This window comes from Callithrix jacchus, chromosome 6, assembly GCF_049354715.1.
Source record: "Callithrix jacchus isolate 240 chromosome 6, calJac240_pri, whole genome shotgun sequence".
NCBI classification, from domain to species: domain Eukaryota; kingdom Metazoa; phylum Chordata; class Mammalia; order Primates; family Cebidae; genus Callithrix; species Callithrix jacchus.
This window is the reverse complement of record NC_133507.1, coordinates 151,968,166-151,991,389: the sequence shown is the minus strand read 5'-3', so window position 1 is coordinate 151,991,389 and position 23,224 is coordinate 151,968,166. Positions and strand designations below refer to the sequence as shown.

The 23,224-nt window shown below is 38.3% G+C and overlaps 1 protein-coding gene across 22 annotated transcripts in view; it reads right to left on the bottom strand.

The window, feature by feature from the left end:
* Positions 1–23,224, bottom strand: part of SP100 (SP100 nuclear antigen) — a 123,896-nt gene that overhangs the window by 58,048 nt on the left and 42,624 nt on the right. For 12 of the 22 annotated variants that reach the window (XM_054258020.2, XM_054258021.2, XM_054258022.2 and 9 more), the window contains 9 exons: positions 22,663–22,746; positions 17,839–17,943; positions 9,675–9,821; positions 8,574–8,657; positions 6,986–7,069; positions 5,083–5,136; positions 4,255–4,344; positions 2,410–2,460; positions 1,697–1,780 (listed from right to left, as the gene is read on the bottom strand). In XM_054258020.2, coding sequence (XP_054113995.1) covers positions 1,697–1,780; positions 2,410–2,460; positions 4,255–4,344; positions 5,083–5,136; positions 6,986–7,069; positions 8,574–8,657; positions 9,675–9,821; positions 17,839–17,943; positions 22,663–22,746 — 783 coding nt within the window. Of the gene's footprint in view, positions 1–1,267; positions 1,781–2,409; positions 2,461–4,254; positions 4,345–5,082; positions 5,137–6,985; positions 7,070–8,573; positions 8,658–9,674; positions 9,822–17,838; positions 17,944–22,662; positions 22,747–23,224 lie in introns of those variants that run through there. The other 10 variants (XM_078328792.1, XM_078328794.1, XM_078328795.1 and 7 more) reach the window with 2 other exon arrangements.

Genomic DNA, 23,224 nt, shown 5'->3' with positions numbered 1-23,224 from the left:
AAAACTTAAAGTTGGCTCTCATATCTTTTCATTTGGTAACTCTAGCCTACCTTTCTCCATTTTTTCTCCTTACTTTATCCACTCAGTGTCTCCTCCCTCTATTCAGGAGCCAAGCTCTTCTCTTTCTTTTGGCTCCCTCAAACCTGTTGAAAGCAGCCCCAGTCTGTGCACAAGTCTCTCTGTGTGTGGTGTGTATGTGTGTGTGTATATGTTTTGGAGGAGAGGTAAGGAAAAGAAGAAAGAGCTTTTCCTCCACACTAGTAGGAAAACAAAGATAATCGATAATTAACATCATAATTTGCCTCTCCATCACAAGCTAATCGACTGTATCTTGTCTGACTCTCTTTGTGTATTTATTGGAGGAGCTTTGAATTCATTCACAGGACAATGAAGACAAACAAGGAAATAACAGACTATCAACAGTGAACAGGAAACCAGGGAACATGTCTCAATGTGGTCATGCTGAGCTATTTTCAGAGCTTAGATGAACTGACAAAAAAATATTCCTATATCAATGAGTATACATCATAGCCCGACTCTATCTGGCCACACCCGATTCTCCTCTTGACCTCTCGTTTTCTGCCCATTGCCCTGCTGTTATACATTTTTGTCTCTATCTCTTTGATTCTGTGAGCTGATCTCTCTTTGATTTTTCTTGTCTCCTGTGTTGCTTCTTCTGTTTTCATCAATGATGTTCTGTTTTCCTCTATTTCTATGTTTATCCACTTTGCTTCTATCTTTATAGGTGTTTTGTATATTATATAGCTGGTTCCATTCCTATTCTCTCTGTGATTTTTATTCCCCTCCCCATAAAGATGTATATGTATTAACCTATACATACACACATACACTCATATGTTATATGTAACAAATATATGCATGTGTACACACACATACACACACACACAGTTGTTGTTAAATAAGCTTTCTTGCATCAGGTACTGGTATAGTCTCCTGTGAATATCTGAGTTCCTTGTGCATCTCCTCTGGACTTTGATTTAAATGATACAGCTATTATCTTTCTGTTACATACAAAAGTCAACTGCATGAGATACCTGGGTTGCTAGTCTCTATTATTCCTTAAGTTTTTTGGCCCTAATACTTCTGGACATCTATTTCCTCACCCCAAAATGGGTATAGTAAGAGTCTGCCTATGTCTTAAAAATTTTGTGATGACAAAATAAGATCTTGTTTGCCAAATATATTGAAATAACACAATATAATCAAATTATATGATGAAGGACATCTGTCAAAAACTATAGTAAAGTTTGAAGTGTTTGATCTGAAGTTTTTATTTCTGTCTATAATTACATAGTAGGAGCAGTTGTCTTTTGAGGCTTTACAATTACGAATGACATTGATGTCAACCCATTTATTACTATAAAACCCTAAGATCTTGGTGTTAATAGGAATGAGAGCAGGTTTTAAAAAAAGATACCACAAATTTGCTATTTATTTCTTCTGCAACAGCAATATATAATTACATACATTTAGTCAGTGAGACTCATCCTGTTAAACATGAGTTTATCATAATTTCCTGCCTCCTTCCATTTTCTGAAATGCAAAAAGGAGTTCCCAGATGAACTGGATACAAGGCAGTCAAGGTGTCAGAATAAAAAGGGTCTGGAAACAGTAGCTTTTAATTCAGATTCCTGACATTCTGCAGGCCAAGTCTTGGCATCCTAATCTTCTTTACCTGACCCACTTCTTAGGGGTGAGCTGCAGGTTTCCTGAGGCTCTTCTCCATTACTCAGCTCTGAAAAGTCAGTACTGCTGAAACCTGCAGAAAAAAAAGAAGTTCCTTAACAGTCTTAGTCTGAGTCTTTGGAACCAGCAGGGAATTCTTTAAAAGAAAAACTGGACAAGAGAAGCTTGTGTAGGAGTGTGTCCACTTAGACAGGCAGGACAAGGACAAGCTCCTACCACTAGGCCACCCTTTGGCTTTGATCATCTGACCTGTTGGTCAAGATTGCTCCAGCAGCCATCTCTGAGGCTGGCACTGGGGACAACGTTCTTTCTTACATTTCTTACCCTTTCATTTGTTTGTACATACTTCTGCTTCCGTCTCAGTATCTTATCCAAGGGAACCATGGAAGCAACATCTTAAGGATGTCAGAGCCTCCATCAGCTGAGCCTTAAATGACTGTGTGGGCACCCCTTCCACTCAGGGACTACTTTATCCTATTTATGTGAGTGAAAAATAAACTTGTGTTGCACTTGTGCCTTTGAACATTTTGAGGCTTATGTTTTATACCGGCCCAATTCATCTAATTGAAAATGTAAAATGCAAAGCATCTAAAATCCCAACAAATTAATTTTTTTGTTTTAAAGGCTGTGAAAAAAAAGGGAACATAGCTTTTGTAGCAAAGAAAGGTATTCGTTACATGGAGAGCTTTTAATTGCTCTTACGTCTCTTCTTGTGTGTTCTCCAAGCAGATGTACTTCCAGAAGTCATAGGATCTAGAAAGTAAAGGAAAGCCAAACCAATAATGTCTAAAAGATCTATAAATCTTATGACTACTTACACTGTTGACAGAATTTGGACTATAAATATTCCACAAGGATCATTTCTGTCTCTTCCCATCAAAGGGAAAGGGATTACTATCAAATGGAGCATAGACCCACAATCCTTTAGCCTTAATTGCAAAATCAAAGACTTTGTTTTTTTTTTTTGAGACAGGGTCTCACTCTGTCAGCCAAACTGGAGGGCAGTGGTGCAATCTCAGTTTACTGCAGTCTCAACCTTCCAGACTCAAATGATCCTTCCACTTCAGCCTCCCAAGTCATTGGGACTGCAGGCATGCACCACCACATCTAGCTAATTTTTTGTAGAAATGGGGTTTTGCCATGTTTCCTTGGCTGGTCTTGAACTGCTGGGCTCAAAAGATCCACATGCCTCACCCTCCCAAAGTGTTGGGATTACAGGCATGGGCCACTGCACCTGGCCTCAAAGAAATTTTGATAACCAATATTGTTTTCACAGGTTTGCAGCTAATTTGGCAGGGAATCTGGACTTGAGTTGCCATGAGTTCATGTAAACCTTATTATATTTGCTGTGAATATTTATATAATTTGCTGCAGAAACGTTAGTATATTTGAGAACAGGATTCTGCCTTGGATCCCAGTAGGGTATTTTGTTTTATGTAGAATATAAACCACATTGTCTTTCTAAAATAATAAAATACGTTTTGAGCTTTGAAGTACATCTGGCTTTGAAGGTTTTATGAGTATTATGAATGTTAATGAGTTCAGGCTGCTAGTCTTGTCTCTTCCTGTAACTTTCCATACATGATGTGCAAAGAAAAAAGATCATTGTGTGGCTGAGTTTCCCCATCTGTGAAATGGGGGAACAATAGTTATCTTGCCCACCTTTTATGTTGTTGTAAAGATGCAAGAAAATCCTATTTTCAAATATCATTATTTGGCCAATATCATGTTGGGGGCCATCTGTCAAAAGCTATGAATTGAATTTGATGGTAAGAACTAGGAGACTTTCTTTCTGTCAATAACTAGAGAGTATGACCAGAGGCTTTGGAATTTTGAACAATTTTGTGACAAAGTAAAGCAATAACAGACTACTGTACATTCTCTTCTCTACAAAATAAGGAATGGGAAGAAGTAGAAATTGATATAGTAAATCCAACACATTGGAGTGAGGTCTGGCAATGATATGGTTTAGCTGTGTCCCCACCCAAATCTTGTCTTGAATTCTCATGTATTGTGGGAGGTACCCGGTGGGAGGTAATTGAATCACAGGGGGAAGGTCTTTCCTGTGCTGTTCTTGTGATAGTGAATACATCTCATGACATCTGAACTATTATATAAGGGTGAGTTTCCCAGCACAAGCCATCTTCTCTCGTCTGCCGCCAAGAGAGACGTGCATTTCACCTTCTGTCATGATCGTGAAGACTCCCTAGACATGTGAAACTATAAGTCCATTAAACCTCTTTCTTTTGTAAATTACCCAGTCTCTGGCATATCTTTATCAGCAACATGAAAATGGACTAATATAAGCAGTATGTAGTAAACAGGACATTGCCATTCAACCACGACCATCTTGTTAAACCTGAATTTTTTAGTCCAAATGCAAAGACTTCTTTCCTTGCATTTTTCAAAATGGCCAGATGAAATAGATGCAGAGAACTGACTCCTGGTCTCAACGAGACCATAGCCGTTGTGTGTGCTGAGAGCACGGTGCGCCAGGGAAGAGGCACTCTGAAGTCAGAGCTCTGAAGTCAAGGGGGCTGTTCTTACCATTCTCGCTGTGCTTGCTTCTCAGTGCCCTGCTTAAGATTCTTGGAATTGCATCTTCCTCACTGGATTCTGAAGAGTCATGGTCTTGTCCTATCATTGCAGAAAGGAGCAAATATCCTTTGGAGGTCTCAATGTATGACAAAGGGACCAAGACAGAAGAATATTCCATGAAAAGGAAACTAGAAAAAATTTGCGACCCTCTGAAACTTCAGGGCAAGAATGTCCGTGCCTTCAGACCTCCATCATCCATCTTTTGATTCAAATTTGTGTGGCTCAAGGTTAGTATTTTATCACTCACTGTCACTTGAGCTTGAGGCTGAGAAACTTTTAGCCCCACTGGGCATCTCTGCTTTGTCTTGGCCCTCTGTCATCTTACACCATGTTATTTTTCTTTGTTTACTTGTCTCTTTATGAATTTGTTGTAGTTTTTGTATATGGATTTGTATTTATTTATAAATTTGCTTCTATCTCAGGGAAACCATGGAAGTCTTGGATTGAAGAAGGCAGATCTTCTACTTGTCTGCTTCCCTGAAGAACTGCTTGAAGCAGAGTGCTACCTCTCTCCCATCTAAAAATCCTTGAAATAGTCAGTTAAAAAAAAAATAAACTTCTACTAAAAAAATAAAGAACCTTCTATCCTGTTGGAGTCATTGACTTCTTTGGGTTTACAGCAGTTAGTCAAACTAACTAATACAAAAGGTAAAATAGGAACCACTGAAATTTAAGGCAAATTTGCATTCTATTCTGAAGGATATAGCAAGGAATTAGACTGACTCTTTTGTAGAAAATATTGTTCATTTCTAACCATGAAGAGTTATTTTCTCTTACCTCTTTTCCTACAGCTTTCTCTGAATATAGGCGATTTTCTGAAATCCATGGTGTCTGTAAAAAAATAATAGAGAAAAACCCATTATTTGTATACAAGAGACGTATAAATTCTATGACAACTGACAGGGCAGATGGGCTTGGGTTAATGATGAAGTTTTGATGAGAATTTTTCTCTCTCCTTCTAGCGAATCTAGTTCTGGGGGTTCTGGATCATAATGCTGGGATTCTGCCCAGCTTTCCCTATAATCTTCTGTGTGTATTAATTGCAAATGCCTCTTTTTAATTATTTTTTTCAACTTTTATTTTAGGTTTGGGGTTACATGTGAAGGTTTGTCACATGGGTAATTGTATGTCACAGGAGTTTGTTGTACAGATGGTTTCATCACCCAGGTATTAAGCCCAGTACTCAATTGTTATCTTTTCTGCTCTGCTTTCTCCTCCCACCCTCCACCCTCAAGTAGACCCCAGTGTCTGCTGTTTCCTTTTTTGTGTTCATAAGTTATAATCATTTAGCTCCCACTTACAAGTGAGAACATGTGGCATTTGGTTTTCTGTTCCTGCGTTAGTTGGCTAAGGATAATAGCCTTCAGCTTCATTTATGCTCTCTTAAAAGACATGATCTCGGGCCGGGTGCGGTGGCTCAAGCCTGTAATCCCAGCACTTTGGGAGGCCGAGGCAGGTGGATCATGAGGTCAAGAAATCGAGACCATCCTGGTCTACTTGGGGAAATCCCGTCTCTACTAAAAATACAAAATGTTAGCTGGGCATGGTGGTGCATGCCTGTAATCCCAGCTACTCAGGAGGCTGAGGCAGGAGAATTGCCTGAACCCAGGAGGCGGAGGTTGCGGTGAGCCGAGATCACGCCATTGCACTCCAGCCTGGGTAACAAGAGTGAAACTCCATCTCAAAAAGAAAAAGGCATGATCTCATTCTTTTTTATGTATTTATTTATTTTTGAGACAAGGTCTCACTCTGTCACCCAGGCCAGAGTGCAGTGGCACAATCATAACTCACTGCAACCCCAACTTCCCAGGCTCCAGTGACTCTCTCACCTCAGCCTCCCGAGTAGCTGGATCACAGGTGCACACCACCAATGCCCAGCCAGTTTTTGTATTTTTGGTAGAGATGGAGTTTCTCCATGTTGACCAGGCTGGTCTTGAAGTCCTGAGCTCAAGCAATCCACCTGCCTCAGCCTCTCAAAGTGCTGGGATTACAGGTGCAAGTCACTGCACCTGGTGGTAAATGACTCTTAAACATCACTAGCTCCCATTTTCTCATCTACAAAGCAGGGATAAACTAGTTATTCTATCTCCCTGTCAAAATTTTTGTGATGGGAAAATGAAGCTTCATTTACAAAAGCCCTGTGAAAAATCCCAATGTAAGCCAATGAGTAAACTATAATTTGAATATAGATATAGTTGAAGTCAATTTTTTCCCCATCAATAATGAAATCGCATCACAAATTATTCTTTGAAGACTTTCTAAGCTTGTGATTAAAATAGTATTATCAACAAATAAAGAAAGACTGTGCTTATCATGCTCTATCAAATATAAAGGGTGATAGTAGAGAATAAGTACGTTATTTCAACTCTTTAGCATTAATAGATATGATCATTTGTTGTTAAAAAGACTGTTACTTTACTATCATATTATAGCTACATTTTCAATATATCAATCGATTGAACCAATCTGATTAAACAAGTTTATATGACCTTCCTCATGTCCCATTTCTCAATAGGACCAGAGAGGTTAAATGTAGAAAATTGTATTCTAGAATTTATACAATCAAGGCATATGGAGACTGCTCAGAATAAAATTAATCAAGGAAAGAGAGCTCTGGACTTGTACTCTGAATATGTACTCAGAACGAGGCAATGTCAGGTTGCAATTCTAATACTCTTACCTGATCCAGTCTGAGATCTTGAGCAAGTGGCTTTTTGGTCCTCCTCTTCCTCACTTGATTCTAAAGGGCTGTCATTATTGACCACTGCACAAAAGAATAGGATTCTTTAGAGGCCTTAGTGTGTGACCAAGGAATCAATTCAGTAGGAAATTCCCTAGTTAGAAAACCTTGAAAATCCGTGCAAGTCCTCTCTTGTCCTAGGCCACACTTGTCTTTCCTTTCACGTTACCTGCATTGTGGGTTAGTGATACTCAGTTCTTGTCCCCAAAGGGAAACTTTGGTTTGCATGGCCTTTGCTTTCCCATACTTATTTTACTTCTCATCCCTTCTACTTGCCATTCCATGTTTTCTTTGTTTCTGCCTCTATTTTTCATGCAGGGAAACCTTGAAGATCTTCAGTGAAAGATGTGAGCCTCCTCTACCTCCTACCAACCCAGTGCCTTCCCAAATTGTTTACAAGGCTGAGAAATAATCTTCCCTTGTGTTTGAGCCAAATACATGTTTTGGGACTATCTTTTAGAGCAGTTTGCTTACACTAAGATCAAAGTTAGGGTACCTCCTGTCTAAACACTAAGGCAAATTTACATTTTACTTTGAAAGATAGTGAGAAATTAGAATGAATATATTACTCAACATATTGTTATAACATCAAGATGAGGTAATGTTTTTCTTGACCCTTAGGTCTTTCCCTAGTGTATTTCCCCTAAAGTGGCATGTTTCTAATATCCTCTGGATCTAGAAAGTAAAGGGAAAAACAAATCAATTTGCACATTAAAAAGTTATAAATCTTATGCTGCAAATAGAATTGAGATAATACAAGATTTTGATAACGCTTCTCTCTTTCATTTCACAAAGGAAGTAACTTAGAATCCAGGATACTAGTCTTATCTTTCCTTTCATTTACCTTGAGATTTTGGAGATGACTTTGAAACATTTATGTAATTGTGTTTTCTCATCTAGGAAATAAGGATGACAATCTCTCTTCTGTTTACCCTTTTAAGGTTATTGTAAATTTAAAAATAAGACAATTTGCAAAAATCTTTCCAAAGATTACTAAATGTGCCATGACTTGCGGAAGAACTCTCAGAACAATACTTCAGGTTTCAGAATTCTTTATCTCAAGAGTTTATTTTTGCCAACACCAGATTGTTGGATGAAATGTCTTTTGACCCTAACCAAACTTTGATCAGATGACAATAAGATTTTCCCATAAAGGATTATTTAGCTTTCTGTTCTCTGTAAAAATCACAGTATAAATCTACACTATATAGCCACAGCAACTAGTTGGTTTTAAAAATAAACTCATCACTCGGCTAGCCTATTCCTACTATACAATCAATGTATGGGTATGCATATTGATTAATAGAATCCATCAAGAAAGAAGGCTAATTCTCAAAAATATGTTTATAACAATTTCTTGTCTCCCTGCATTTTCCAAAAAGGTTAAGTAAAATTAATGCAAAGAATGGGATCTCAGGGTAAACTGGACCCAGCCTATAGAATGGGCTCAGAGTAAAATGCATAAGGAAAGAGTAGCTCTTAAATCAGATTCTCACAGCCCAAGCCTTGCTCTCCCAACTTTCCTTACCAGGCTCACTTCTCGGTGCTGAGCTGGGGACTTCTTTGGGCTCATCAACGTCAGTGGATCCTTCAGAGTCCTCACTGCTGATGACTGTGCAAAGGAGCAAAACCCATTAAGAGTCTCAGGGTGTGACCAAGGAGTCCATGCCCCAGAAATTTCCACAATAAGAGCACTATGAAGAGCTGGAAGCTAAGTTAACTCAAGACCCTGGACTGCTCCTTGAATGTAGACCACCTGCAGTTCGTTCTAGGTTCTTAACCAAAAGCTGATAAAATTGATACCCAGAAGGCAGTCGTGCCCACCCACTGACACTGTTCTTATCCCAACCCTCATTCTACTTTTTTCTATCATTCTTATTTTATTTCTCATCTTTCCTCTGTTGTGCCGTCTCCCCTGCTTCTGCCTCTGTTTCTGGTGATGGTGTCTCTTTATACCTCTCGTTGTCTTGGTGTGTTTCTCCTCACATCTGTTCTTGTGAATATCTTGACTCCCTGATCTTCTTCTTATTTTTATAAAAGCTCCTCTCCCATGCCTTCCTTTCTTACTTTATTTTTATTCATATTTTTCCTTATTTTTTGAGATAGAGTCTTGCTCTGCTGCTGAGCTGGAATGCAGTGGCACGATCTTGACTCACTGCACCTTCTGCATGCTGGGCTCGAACCATGCTCCTGCCTCAGCTTCCCAAGTTGCTGGGACTACAGGCATAAGCCACCTTGCCTGGCTAATTTTTATGTTTTTTGTAGACATGGGGTTTCACCATGTTGCCCAGGCTGCTCTCAAACTCCCGGACTCAGGTGATCTGCCTGCCTCAGCCTCCCAAAGTTCTGGGATTACAGGTATGAGTCGTCAGGTGCACCCCTCTGACTTCAGAAATAGCCTCTCTGACATTCTTACTTAATACCTCCATTTCTGACTTCTGGCATTTTCCTGATTGCTAAGGACTTTCTTCTGTCAAGCTGAAGGTTCACTGCATCGGGTGCCAGCCTCTTTCCCTTAGCACCCCATCTCAGGCTAACTGCACTGCCCCGATGAGCCCTGATGAAGTCCCCAAGCCCTTTACCTGGTAACCTGTGACTCACAGTTACAAATTCTCCCAGTCGGCCTTACCTATTATGTCAGACACCTGGTTACGATCAGTTCTTGCTTTGGCTTGGCGCTCAACTTTTGAATTAAAAAACGGCTTTTCCTTCTTTATATCCACCAGTCGCACAGAACAGGAATTAATTTGGACTCCATGGTTGCGTAGCTCTGACCCTGGGCCAAATTGTAACAAATGAAGAATTTTCATTTGTCTCTCCTGTGGATCTCCTTCACTATCGTTAATAATTCCCTCTCTGCAATTTCACTGCTGGGGACAGGCTTTCACACCACCTCCCTGGTTTTTTTGTTTGTTTGTTTGTTTGTTTTTGGTCAACTCTCTTCCTTTGTGCCACTCTTGGCTCTGTTTTGTTTTTTACCTTTCCCTTTCCCTACTTTTCTCATCCTTTGATGGCTAATATTTTGCTTTTTTAAAAAAGTAAAAAGTATAATCATCATATAAGACACATGAATAAAAGTGGGTTTTGAACGATCACAAAGGAAGTAAACCACTTTGATCAAGAAATTCCCCCGAAGCCTGCGAATGATACTTACCACTGTTTCCACTGACTTGCTCAAAGCCGGCTACCATCTAGGCTTCTAACAGCTGATTAATTTTGCCTGTTGTGTAATTTATATAAATAGAATCATCTTCTCTTTTCTCTTGCTGTTTCCCTTTCTCCCCCTCTCTCAATATATATGTATATCCCCAAAGAAGCCAGATCCCCCCAAATTATATGTATTTTTTACTCAACATGCTTGTGAAAGTCATCTGTATTCATTTTGGCATAATTATTTTCACTGCTATATAGTATTTCATTACAGAATAAAGCCATGAAGTATTTATTCATTTGTACAGTTTCAAACGTTTGGCTTCTATAAACAATGCTGCCCTGAGCATTCTTTTCTATGTGTTTTGGTGAACATAATACACACTTCTGTTGGTTTCTGCTGAGGAATATAATTGTTGAGTTATAGGGTATGTGCATTTTCAACTTTGGAAGATTATCCCAAACTGTTTTCCCAAAAGCAGTGTGGATAGACCTTCACCCCACCTCTGTTTTTCCTTTTGCTTAACTCTGTCATTGAGCAAAAGGAAAGGCAGAGATGAAAGAAAGAGAGCTTGCCAAATTCTAGCAAGTAAAGGAATTTGGTGTGGTGGGAATGTGGCATGAAGGGGTAAGAGGTGGGTGATGGGGAGCATGCAGCTGCATGGTGGGCATCCTTCAATTCACCACTCCAAGCAGTATTGACCTACTGCTAAGGGCCACGTGAAGGCACTGACTTTCGAACAGGAAAGTCATATCAACTGGTTTCTATTTTGGAAAAGTCTATTCAGCTGAAGTGCAGACTTGAGAGGAGCAAGACTGGAGGCCAGACAGGAGACTGTTTCTCTAGTTTTAGTGGGAGTGACAGGGATCTGGATTAGGGAGTTAGCACTGGGGATGAACAGAAATGGACAAGTTAGAGATACTTTAAAGTTGAGATTGACTGAAGTGGCAAATAAAATGATGATTGTTTTAAGCTGCTAAGTTTCAGGATGGTTTGTTACATTACACAGCAAGAGATGACAGACGCAGCTTCTGAGGAGAGATGTTCTTCAGGTCTTTAAAAAAAGGTCTTCAGGCAATTGGGGAAAGGAATCAGGAGGACAGGTCTAAGCTGGAGACGTATGTTTAGAATCAACAGATCCTAGATGGTGACTGAGACATGGAGAGGAAGTGATGCCTGAGGAGAGGCCTATTGTAATCTGGGGGTAGAGGCAGAGTTGCAGGGGCCATTTTGATAAGGGGACACCCTGTCCTTCTCAACAGTAACAGGATAAACCCTGTGCCTCATTTCCAACTGTTGTCTCCTCAAATCAGAGAATGTCTTGATTTGTCTTCTCTCTTCCCTTCTTTCCAGGATCCACTCTCTACTAATTTTTCATTCATTGTCCTTTAACTCATTCTCTACATCATTCTCTTTGTGCCTCTCCCCATTTTTCCTATTTCTTGGTATTTATTTCCCTCTATATTTTTCTCTATTCATACTCTGTTTATCTATACTTTAAAAAAATCACTCTCTTAGAGTCAGAACTAGGGTGAAGTAAAGGTGGTGCCTTGGGGTGCCTTGAAATTTAAGGAAGCTCAGTCTCACATGCCAAGTGAAATTTCTTTATATGCTGTGCCCTGGGGACCTTCCTGCCTCACTTCGTCCCAGGCCTGCTGTCCCCTAGGTGATGTTGCCCATCTCTGTTGCATTTTCTACTTTCTTCAAATCTGCCTTTACTTCTTAATTATTAATGTTACCTCTGCAAGCTTCTTCTAAGTCACTTTCTTCAAAAACATTTTTGCATGTGATGTGTGAGTGCTATATCACTTTTTGTCTTTCTGTATTTTTCTCATTTCAAACATTGCAGTTATTACCAAAGGTCTCTTCTAGTACCATTGTCTACCACACCAGAGTCCCTCCACTTGCCGATTCCTTCCTGAAGGGCTTTCACTTGAGTCTCCTTCCTTTGCAAATCCGACAAGCAGAATAATTTCTATGTTTTCATGATAACTTCTAAAAAGTAACTTGCAACATATTTCTATTCAACTCCACAACATGGCAATGTACAGATACCATGCCACTTTATCTAAAATCTGTCTCACTCATGTACAGTTGACCCTTGAACAACAGGGGCTTGAACTACATGAGTCCACATGTGTGCAGATTTTCTTCTGCATCTGCCACCCCTGAGACAGTAAGACCAACACTCTTCTTCCTCCTCCTCCTCAAACTACTCAATGTGAAGATGATGAGGATGAAGATCTTTACAATTATCTATTGCCACTTAATGAATAGTAAATATATTCTCTCTTCCTTATGATTTTCTTAATAACATTTTCCTTTGGCGATCTTTATCGTGAGAATACAGCATGTAATACATATGGAAAATATGTGTTATCATCTTTTTTTGTTACCAGTAATGATTCTGGATAACAGCAGTTAAGCTTTGAGGAAGTTAAAACTTATGTGCAAATTTTTGACTGTATAGGGCATTGGTACCCCTAACCCCCCATAGTGCCCAAGGGTCAATTATATTTTGTTATTTAGTATCCCTAGTTGACCTCTTTTGCACTCTTTCTTCTTGCATTCTCTACCCAGGGACAGCCCCTCCATTTAAAAGACCCACTTTCTCTTTCCCTTCCATTTCATACCTGTTAAAAGCAGCCAGAGGCTGTGCACAATGTCTGTGTGTCTTGGGTGGGAATAGACAGTTAGTATGAGAAAACAAAGGAAAGTTTTGGGCTTATAGATAAATAAAGATATAATTAGAAATGTGGGGAGGAGCAGAGCAAGATGTCAGAATAGGACTTTCCAGCCCTCCTTCCCCTGCAGAAACACTAATGTGAACAATTGCCTATGCATGAAAATACCTTTGCAAGAGCTGAGGAAACCAGATGAAAGACCACAGCGCCTGGGTGTAGCCCAGAAATAAGAAAAAGCACATTGAAAAGGGCAGGAAGAAAAGTTTCACATGTTGTCCTTTCCCCAACCCCAGGAAGCACAGCATTGAGAGAGATGCCATATGCTTGGGGAAAGGAGAAGGAAGTGAGCACCAGACTTTGCCTTGGACCTAAACCACAGAACCATCTTCAGTGAAACCCAGTGCCAGGCAGGCTCCCAAGGCCCCACACTCCAGCCAATACCCATAGTGTGAACCTCCAAGCTCACTGTGACTCCAACCTAAATCCTGCAGCCCCAGGATTCAGGCCAACCCAAACTCAGTCTCCAGCCCGCTAGATCACTATTTCAGTCTCTGTGACCCAATGATCTGGACCAGACCAAGTGCCAAACTGGACTCAGTGGCACGGAGCTTTAGGTCCATCCCAGCAGCAAGCTGGCTTCAATAACCCTGGGCTTCAGGCCCACTCAAGTGCCTGAAGAAGCCTGCACCACTACTGGTATAGAGCCCTGCAGATTCTGGCTCAAGGTCACCCCCAGCACAGACCTGCCCACTGGTTGCCATTGGTACCAGACTAGCCTGCTTGAGGACTCCAGCAGCAAGCCTGCCCTTGCACCTTCAAAGACTAGGTAAGTCCCTACTTTCTCAAATGCACAGATCAAATGTAAGGCAACAAGAAATATAAAAACCAAAGAGACATAACATGAGGAAAAGAACACAATAATCTCCCCATAGCAGACCCCAAAGCAATGGAGATAACAAATTGCCTCACACAGAATTCAAAATAATTGTTTTAAGGAATCTCAGGAAACCTCAACAAAATACAAAGAAATAATTCACTAAAATCAGGAAGACAATAAATGACCAAAATGAGAAGTTAAACAGAGACATTGAAATTATTTGAAAAATCAAACAGAAATTCTGGAGCTGAAAAATGCAATGAATGAAATTTAAAAAGGCATCAGAGAGCATCAATAGCAGAATTGATGATGCAGAAGAAAGAATTTCAACTCAAAGACAGGTTATTTGGAATACAGTTAGAGAAGTAAAAGAAAAAGAATAAAAAGTTATGAAGAAAGCTTATGGGATTTATGAAACACATCTAATGAGCAAATATTTGAATCATAGGAATTCATAAAAGACAAGAGAAAGACAAAGGTAGAAAGTTAATTTAAAGAGATAATAGTATAGAACTTTGCCAATCTGGTGAAATACATAAAATTTCCTGGAGCAGGAAGGTCAATGGCCTCCAATCAGATTCAATCCAAATAAGACTACCCCAAAACATACTATAATCAAGCTGTCAATATTCAAGGACAAAGAGAGGATCCTGAAGGTGATAAAAGAAAAGAAGCAAGAAACATATGAGGGAGATTTAATAGGAATAGCAGTGAACTTTTTAGCAGAAACCTCCCTCACAGATCAGGAGAGAATGAGCTGAAATATTCAAAGTGCTGAAAGGGAAAAAAAAACCTGCCAACCAAGAATACTTTTCATAGTGAAGCTATCTTTTAGAAGTAAAGGAGAGAGAAAGATTCTCCCAGGAAACCAAAAGATGAAAAGGTTCATTACCACCAGAACTGTTTACAAGGAATGCTAAAGCTGAAAGAAATGAATGCTAACTAATAATATGAAAATATAAGAAAATATAAAACTCACTGGTAAAGTAAATGTGTGGTCAAAATATAGAATACTCTAATACTGTAATGGTGATGTGTAAATCACTTCTACAGCTAGTACAAAGGTTAAAAGACTTTTTTTAAAAAAACTAGCTACAATAATTTGTTAAGGTATACACTACATAAAAACAATGTAAATTATGACATCAAACATTTTGAATAAGAGAGTAAAGGGCAGTTTTTGTATGCAATCAAACTTAACAGCTTAAAATAGCCTGTTATAACTATAAGATGTTTTGTGTAAACTTCATGTTAACCAGAAAGCAAAAACTTACAGTGAATACACAAAAGATAAAGAGTAATCAAAGTATTTCACTAGAGAAAATCACCTAGTCACAAAGGAAGACAGTAAGAGAGAAAGGAATAAAGACTTTGTAGACAACCAGAAAACAATAAACAAAATGGTTGTAGAAAGTACTCACCTATCAATAATTATATTAAGTGTAAATAGATTAAATTCTCCAATCAAAAGACACAGAGTGGCAGAATGAATGAAAAAAAAACATGACCCAAGTATATGCAAACTACAAGACACTCACTTCACTTTTAAGGAGACACATAGACTGAAAGTGAAAAGATAGAAAAAGGTATTTTAGAGGAGATCCAAGATGGCTGATCACTAACAGCCTGGGATTGTAGCTCCCAGTGAAAGCTCAGAGAATGAGAGGACGCCACACTTTCAGACGAATTTTCATCACTCACGGACCAGCAGATTTCCAGTGGAGGAGCCCCACGGGTCGCCAGCACGACTCTTGTGGCCAGCGCAGCAGTTTTGCCGGCACCTTGGCACGGCAGCTCTTCATGCAGAGTAAATGGGGCTGGTTCCCCTTCTGACCAAGCTTTGGAGCTCCGGGAAGGCAGAGCCGCTTGTTGCAGACTCAAGAAGGAAGCCAGACCAGAGATTCCCAGGCAGAAGAGCACCATCAGTCTTATTGCTGCTATTTTGGCCGGTGCAGTGGGTTGCTCGGATCCCAGCACTGGGAATCAATAAATTGAATGTCGACTCAGAAACCTAATTAGAAAGGCGGTAATTGTAAAGATGACAGATGGATAAATTTATAATAAAGGGAGAAAATCAGCCTAAGAAGGCCGAGCATACCCAAAATCAGAACCTGTCTCCCTCTACAGGGGATTGCAGTTCCTCATCAGCAACAGAACAAGCCCTGATGGAAAAGGACTGTGTTCCATTATCTGAAGTAGGCTTCAGAAGGTGGATGATAAGAAACTTCTGGGAGTTAAAAGAACTTGTTCTAACCCAATGTAAAGAAACTAAGAACTTTGAAAAAAGGTTTGACGAAATGCTGAAAAGAATAGACAATATAGAGAGGAATATAAATGAACTAACGGAGTTGAAAAATACAACACGAGAACTTAGTGAAATACGCACAAGTTTAAATAGCTGAATAGATCAAGCAGAAGAAAGGATATCAGAGTTCGAAGACCAACTTAATGAAATAAAACGACAAGACAAGAATAGAGAAAAAAAGGATGAAAAGGAATGAGCAAAGTCTCCAAGAAATATGGGACTATGTGAAAAGACCTAATCTATGTTTGATTGGTGTACCTGAATGTGATGGAGAGAATGAATCCAAGCTGGAAAATACTCTTCAGGATATTATCCAGGAAAATTTTCCCAATCTAGCAAAGCAGGACAATTCAACCCCAGGTAATACAGAGAACACTACGAAGATATTCCTCAAGAAGAGCAACCCCAAGGCACATAATCGTTAGATTCACCAGGATTAAAACGAAGGAGAAAATACTAAGGGCAGCCAGAGAGAAAGGTCAGGTTACCCACAAAGGGAAGCCTATTAGACTTACAGCAGATCTCTCAGCGGAAACCCTACAAGCAAGAAGAGAGTGGGGGCCAATATTCAACATACTTAAAGAACAGAACTTTCAGCCCAGAATTTCATATCCTGCCAAACTAAGCTTCACAAATGAAGGAAAAATAAAATCTTTTATGAACAAGCAAGTACTCAGAGATTTTATTACCACCAGGCCTGCTTTACAAGAACTTCTGAAAGAAGCATTATACATAGAAAGGAGCAACCAGTATGAGCCTTTCTAAAAATATACCAAAAAGTAAAGAGCATCAACATAAAGAAGAATTTACATCAACGAATGGATAAAATAGCCAGTCAACATCAAATGGCAGTAACCCTAAATTTAAATCGACTAAATCTCCCAATCAAAAGATACAGCCAAAATCTAACAGTATATCCAAAGATACACAAAGACTCAAAACAAAGGGTTGGAGAAAAATTTACCAACCAAATGGGGAGCAAAAATAAATAAATAAACAAAAAGCAGGAGTTGCAATTCTCACATTTGATAAAATAGGTTTAAAGGCAACAAAGATACAGTGGTAAAAGGATCAATGCAACAATAAGAGATCTTAACACCCAGATACATAAGACCCATAATGAGATTTAGACTCAACGAGACAGAAAATTAATAAGGATATCCAGGACTTGAACTCAGATCCAGAACAAGTAAACTCAATAAATATTTATAGAGCTCTCCATTTTAAATACACAAAATATACATTGTCCACTTTAAATACACAAAATATTGATCAGCCATTATTAATACCCATTTTTAGAATGAAGCAATATTCCTGTTCTCTCTCCCTCTTTTTCTTCCTCTTTCTTCCTCTCCTTCTCTCCTTTTTTTCTTAAAAACACAAAACAAAACAAAAAAAAGCACACACACACACACACACACCACAAACACAAACAACTGTCAATGTAAAAAAAAACAAACAAAACAAATTCATTATTTTGTTTTGAAATCTCTGGAGTCATGATAAACCAAATAGAAAAAAAAAAGAAAAAGATATTTTATGCAAATGGAAATGAAAGAGAGAAGACACAGCTATACTTACATCAGATGAGATACAGTTTGAATCAAATAATATAAAACAAGACCAAAAAGGTCATGATAAAACCAGGCATGGTGGCTTACATCAGTGAAATTATTGCTTGAGCCCAGGAGTTTGAGACCTGCCTGGGCAACACAGGGCAATCCTGTCTTCACAAATAACAACAACAACAAATTAGTCAGATATGGTGGTACATGCCTGTCATCTCAGCTACTTGGGGGAATTGCCTGGGCCCAAGAGATTGAGGCTGCAGTGAGCCATGATTACACTTAGGCACTCCAGTCTGGGTGACAGAGCAAGATCCTGTTTCCAAAACAAAAACAAAAGAAATGAAAAGGAAGAAAGAAAAAGAGAAAGTCATTATGTAATAATGGAGTCAATTCATAGAGATGATATAACAATTGTAAACATACACACTCAATATTTGAGCAACGAAATATAAGAAAAATATTTGAGTTCTGAAGCAATGAGAGACTAATACAGTAATACTAGGGGACTTCAACACCCTACCTTCAGCAATGGACAGAAAATCAGTAAGAATACATCAAACTTAAACTATAGTTTAGACCAAGTGGACCTAAACGCATATATAGAAGATTTTATCTACCAGTGGAAAAATACCATTCTTTTCCGTTGTACCTGGGACACTCTCCAGGATACATGATATGTTAGGCTACAAAACAATTTTTAACAAAATGAAGAAGGCTCAAATTACATCAGATATATTTTCTGATCCCAATGATATGAAATTAGAAATCAATAATAAGGAATTTTGAAAAGTTTGCAAATACATGGAAATTAAGTATACCTCTGAACAACCAATGGGTTAAAAATTTTCCTATTAATTTATTCATTAATTAACTTAATATAAAATTTTTTTAACCATTGAGACAAATAAAGATAGAAATGTAACATATCAAAACTTAAGGGATACAGCAAAAGCAGTATTCCCCATCTTCTAAGGGGAAGACTATTGCAATAAACACAAGAATACATCAAGAAAGAAGAAAGATATCAAACAACCTAAAGTTACACCTCAAGAAACTAGACAAAGAAGAAAAACTAAGGTAAAAATTAGTAGAAAGAAGGGAACAATACATATCAGATTAGAAATAAATGAATTTAAAACTAGAAAAAATATAAGATCAACAAAACGAAGTGTTGGCTTTTTGAAAAATAAACAAAATTGATGAAGTATTAGCTATACTAAGAAAAAAGAGAAAACATTCAAATGATAAAATCAGAAATGAAAGAGGAGACACTACCTCTCTTATGCCACATATATACAAAGAATCATAAGACACTACTATAAACAATTTAATGGCAACAAGTTGTATAACCTATAAGAAATGGATACATTTCTAAACACATGCAACCTGCCAAGACTGAATAACAAAGAAATAGAAAAATATGAACAGACCAATAATGAGTAAGATTTAAACTGTAATCAAATCCCACCCACCAAACAAAAGCCCAGGACCAGATGGTTTCACTGTCGAATTTTACCAAACATTTAAAGAACAAATAGCAATCCTTTTCAAACTTTTCTTAAAAATTAAGTAGGAGGGAATACTTTGAAACTCATTTTATGAAGCCAGCATTACCCTGATGCCAAAGCTAGACATAAACACTACAAGAAAGGAAAATTATAGGTCACTTTCTTTGATAAACATATATGAAAAATCCTCAACAAAATACTATCAAATCGAATTCAACAGCACATTAAACACCATGATCAAATAAGATTTATCACTGGAATGCAAGGATGGATCAACAAACACACATCTAAAAAGGTCATACACATTAATAGAATGAAGGACAAAAACCACATGATCATCTCAATATCTGTAGAAAAAGCATTTGACAAAATTCAACATTTTTAATGATAAAAACGCTCAGCAAAATAGATATAGAACAAATGTATCTCAGTACAATAATGGCCATACATGACAAGCCCACAGCTAATACCAAACTTAATGTCAAAAAGCTGAAAGATTTCCTTCTAAGGTTAGAAACGAGAGTAGGATGATGATGTGGTTGGATGTGTCCCCATCCAAATCTTGTCTTGAATTGTAGTTTCCATAACTCCACACGTCATGGGAGGGACCTAGTGGGAGGTAATTGAGTCATGGGGCCAGTTATCTCCATGCTGTTCTTGCAACAGTGAGTGAGTTCTCACAAGATAGATTTGATGCTTTTTAAGGAACTTGGCCCCCTTTGCACCGCACTTCTCCTTGCTGCTGCCGTGTAAAGAAGGATTTGTTTGCTTCCCCCTTTCTGCCATGATTGTAAGTGTCCTGAGGCCTCTAAAGCCATGCTGAACTGTGAGTCAATTAAACCTCTTTCCTTTATAAATTATCTAGTCTTGGGTATGTCTTTATTAGCAGTGTGCGAATGGACTAATACAGATCACTTTTATTCAACATGTCACTGCAAGTCCTAGCCAGAATAATTAGGCAGCCAAAATAAATAAAAGGCATTCAAACTGGAAAGGAAGAAGTTAAATTGTCCTTATTTGCAGATGACCTGATCTTATATATAGAAAATCCTAAAGACTCCATGAAAACAACCTGCTAGAACTAATAATAAATAAATTCAGTAGTGGCAGGATACAAATGCAACATACAAAATCAGTTGCATTTCTATACACTAACAATGAACTCTCTGAAAAAGACATAACAAAATCCAATTTACAATCAATTTACGGTAACTACAATAAAACACTTAAGAATAAATTTAACTAAGGAGGTGAAATATGGGTACACTGAAAACTCTGAGATATTGATGAGAGAAACTGAGGAACAAAGAAATGGAAAGATACCCCATGTTCATGGATTGGATAAATTATTATTGTTAAAATGTCCAGTCTACTCAAAGTCCCCTAAAGATTCAGTGCAATTCCTATAAAAATTCCAATGGCAGCCAGATGTGGCGGTTCATGCCTGTAATCCCAGCACTTTGGGAGGCTGAGGTGGGTGGATCACCTGAGGTCAGGAGTTCAAGACCAGCCTGACCAACATGGTGAAACCCTGTCTCTACTAAATACAAAAAAAATGAGCCAGACATGGTGGCACATGCCTGTAATCCCAGCTACTTGGGAGGCTGAGGCAGGATAATTGCTCCAACCCATGAGGTGGAGGTTGTAGCGAGCTGAGATTGTGTCATTACACTCCAGCCTGGGCAACAAGAGCAAAACTCCATTCTTAAAAAAAAAAAATTCAATGGCATTTTTTGAGAAATAGAAAAACAATTTAAAAGTTTGTATGGAAGCACAAAAGACTCCAACTAGCCAAATAAATTTTAAGAAAAAAGAACAAAGCTGAAAGCATCACACTACCTGATTCAATACATGCAACAAAGCTATATTAATCAAAAACAGCATGGTACTTGCATAAAATAGACATGTAGAAAAATGGAATAAAATAGAGAGGTTGGATCCATGCATTTATGGGCAATTGATTTTCAACAAAGGTGCCAAGAATATGCAATGGGGAAAGGACATCTATCTTTTTAATAAATGGTGTTGGGACAACTGGATATCCACATGCAGAAGAATGAAATTTGACCCCATCCCACACCATATTAAAAAATTACTCAAAATGGACTAAATGCTGAAATGTAATGCTCACGGTTGTAAAACTACTAGAAGAAAATATAGAGGAAAAGTTTCATGACATTAGTCTGAGCAAATATTTTTTGGGTATAATACCAGAAGCACAATCACAAAAGCAAAAAGAATTGGGAATACATAAAACTAAAAAGCTTCCGCATAGGCAAAGAAACAATCAACAGAGTGAAGCTCTAACAACTCAGTAGTTAAAAAAAAAATTTTTTTTTAATGGATAAGGACCTTAATAAACATTTCTTAAGGGACCACGTGCAAATGGCTAAGAGGTATGTGAAAAAATGCTCTGCCTCAGAAATCATTAAGAAAATGCAAATAAAAACCAGAATGAAATCACCACATACTGGTTAGAATGGCTATTATCGAAAAGACAAAAGATAACAAATGTTGGTGACGACGTGCAGAAAAAGGAACCTTTGTACACTCTTGGTGGGAATATAAATTGCTTTAATCACTAAGAAAAACAGTATGCCGTGTCCTCAACAAAAACTAAACAAAGAACTACCCATAGATCCATGAATCCCACTACTGATCATATATTCAAAGGATATGAAATCAGTACAGATGCTCCCAGAGTTAGGCTGGGACTACATCTCCATAAACCTACCATAAATTGAACCATAAGCCAAAATGCATTTAATATTTCAGTAAATCCATTGAAAATCATAAGTCTAACCATCATAAATCAGGGACCATTTGGTATACGGAAGAGATATCTGTCATCAGTATTCACAATCGTCAAGATACAGAAACAACCTAAGTGTTTATCAGTGGATGAATGGGTAAGAAAAATATATACACAGTGAAATACATCTACACATTGAACTATTATCTAGCCTTTGAAAAGACAGAAATCCTGTCATTTGCAACCACAACCATGAACCTGGAGGATGTTATGTTATGTAAAATAAGACAGGCACGGAAAGACAAACATTACATCTCACTTATATGTAGGGTGTAAAAATGTTGCGTTTACAGAAGTTGAGAATATATTGTGGTAACAGAGGCTGGGGTTGTGGGGAAAAGGATTGGGGAGATGTTGGTCAAAGGATACAAAATTTCGGTTAAATAGGAGAAATACATTAAGAGAGCTATTATATAACATGATTAACATAGTTAATAATGTATGCTTAAAAATTACTGAGAGACTAGATTCTGTGTTATCACCACAAAAATGATAAAGATGTGAGGTGACAGTTATGCTAATTAGCTCTATTTAGCCTTTTCACATACGTGTAACATATTTCAAAACAACATGTACATGATAAATGCATCCAGTTTTTAATTTGGTAATTAAAGAAGTGGTTACAATGGAAAAACAACAACCAACCAAACAAACAAATGTATAGCATCTGAATAAGAAAGGAAAAGAAATAGGCAAGGTAAGCAATAATTACTTTCTTCATGACAGGGCAATGGGCTGGGTGTCTCCCGTCCAGCATCTCCATTATTCACTCGGACAGCGGCTTGTTCGCAGGACTCTGAAGATAAATGAGATCACAGTTGAGATCCAGTGGAGCCTTTCTCTGTCCTATTTTGTTCCATTCTGTTCTATCTTTCTCTGTTCCATTTTGTTAGACCTCACCCTGCTTCTCCTGTCTTCTTACGTTTCTACCTATGCCCCCGTCTGCATATATTGCTGCGTGAAGGTGTTTGCACTTCACTGATTCCTGGCCAATCTCTCTTTTCTTTTGCCATCTGTTTCTGTCTCTCTTCTTTGGTGAGGCTATGCAACTCTTCCCCTTTCTCTTTAGTTTTTCTCTTGTAGCTTTCTTCCTCCAGGTCTTTGTCATCAGTATGTCAGTGTATCAGGCTCATCAGTATACCAGGCCCTCTCTGTGTCTGTGTGATTTTCCCCTGCTTGTTAAACGGGTGTCTCTTTGCATTGTGCACTAGACTCTTCCTCTGCCTCCAGCCAGGGCCCCTTGGCTCCTCCCCATGCATGCAAACCCAGTCAGT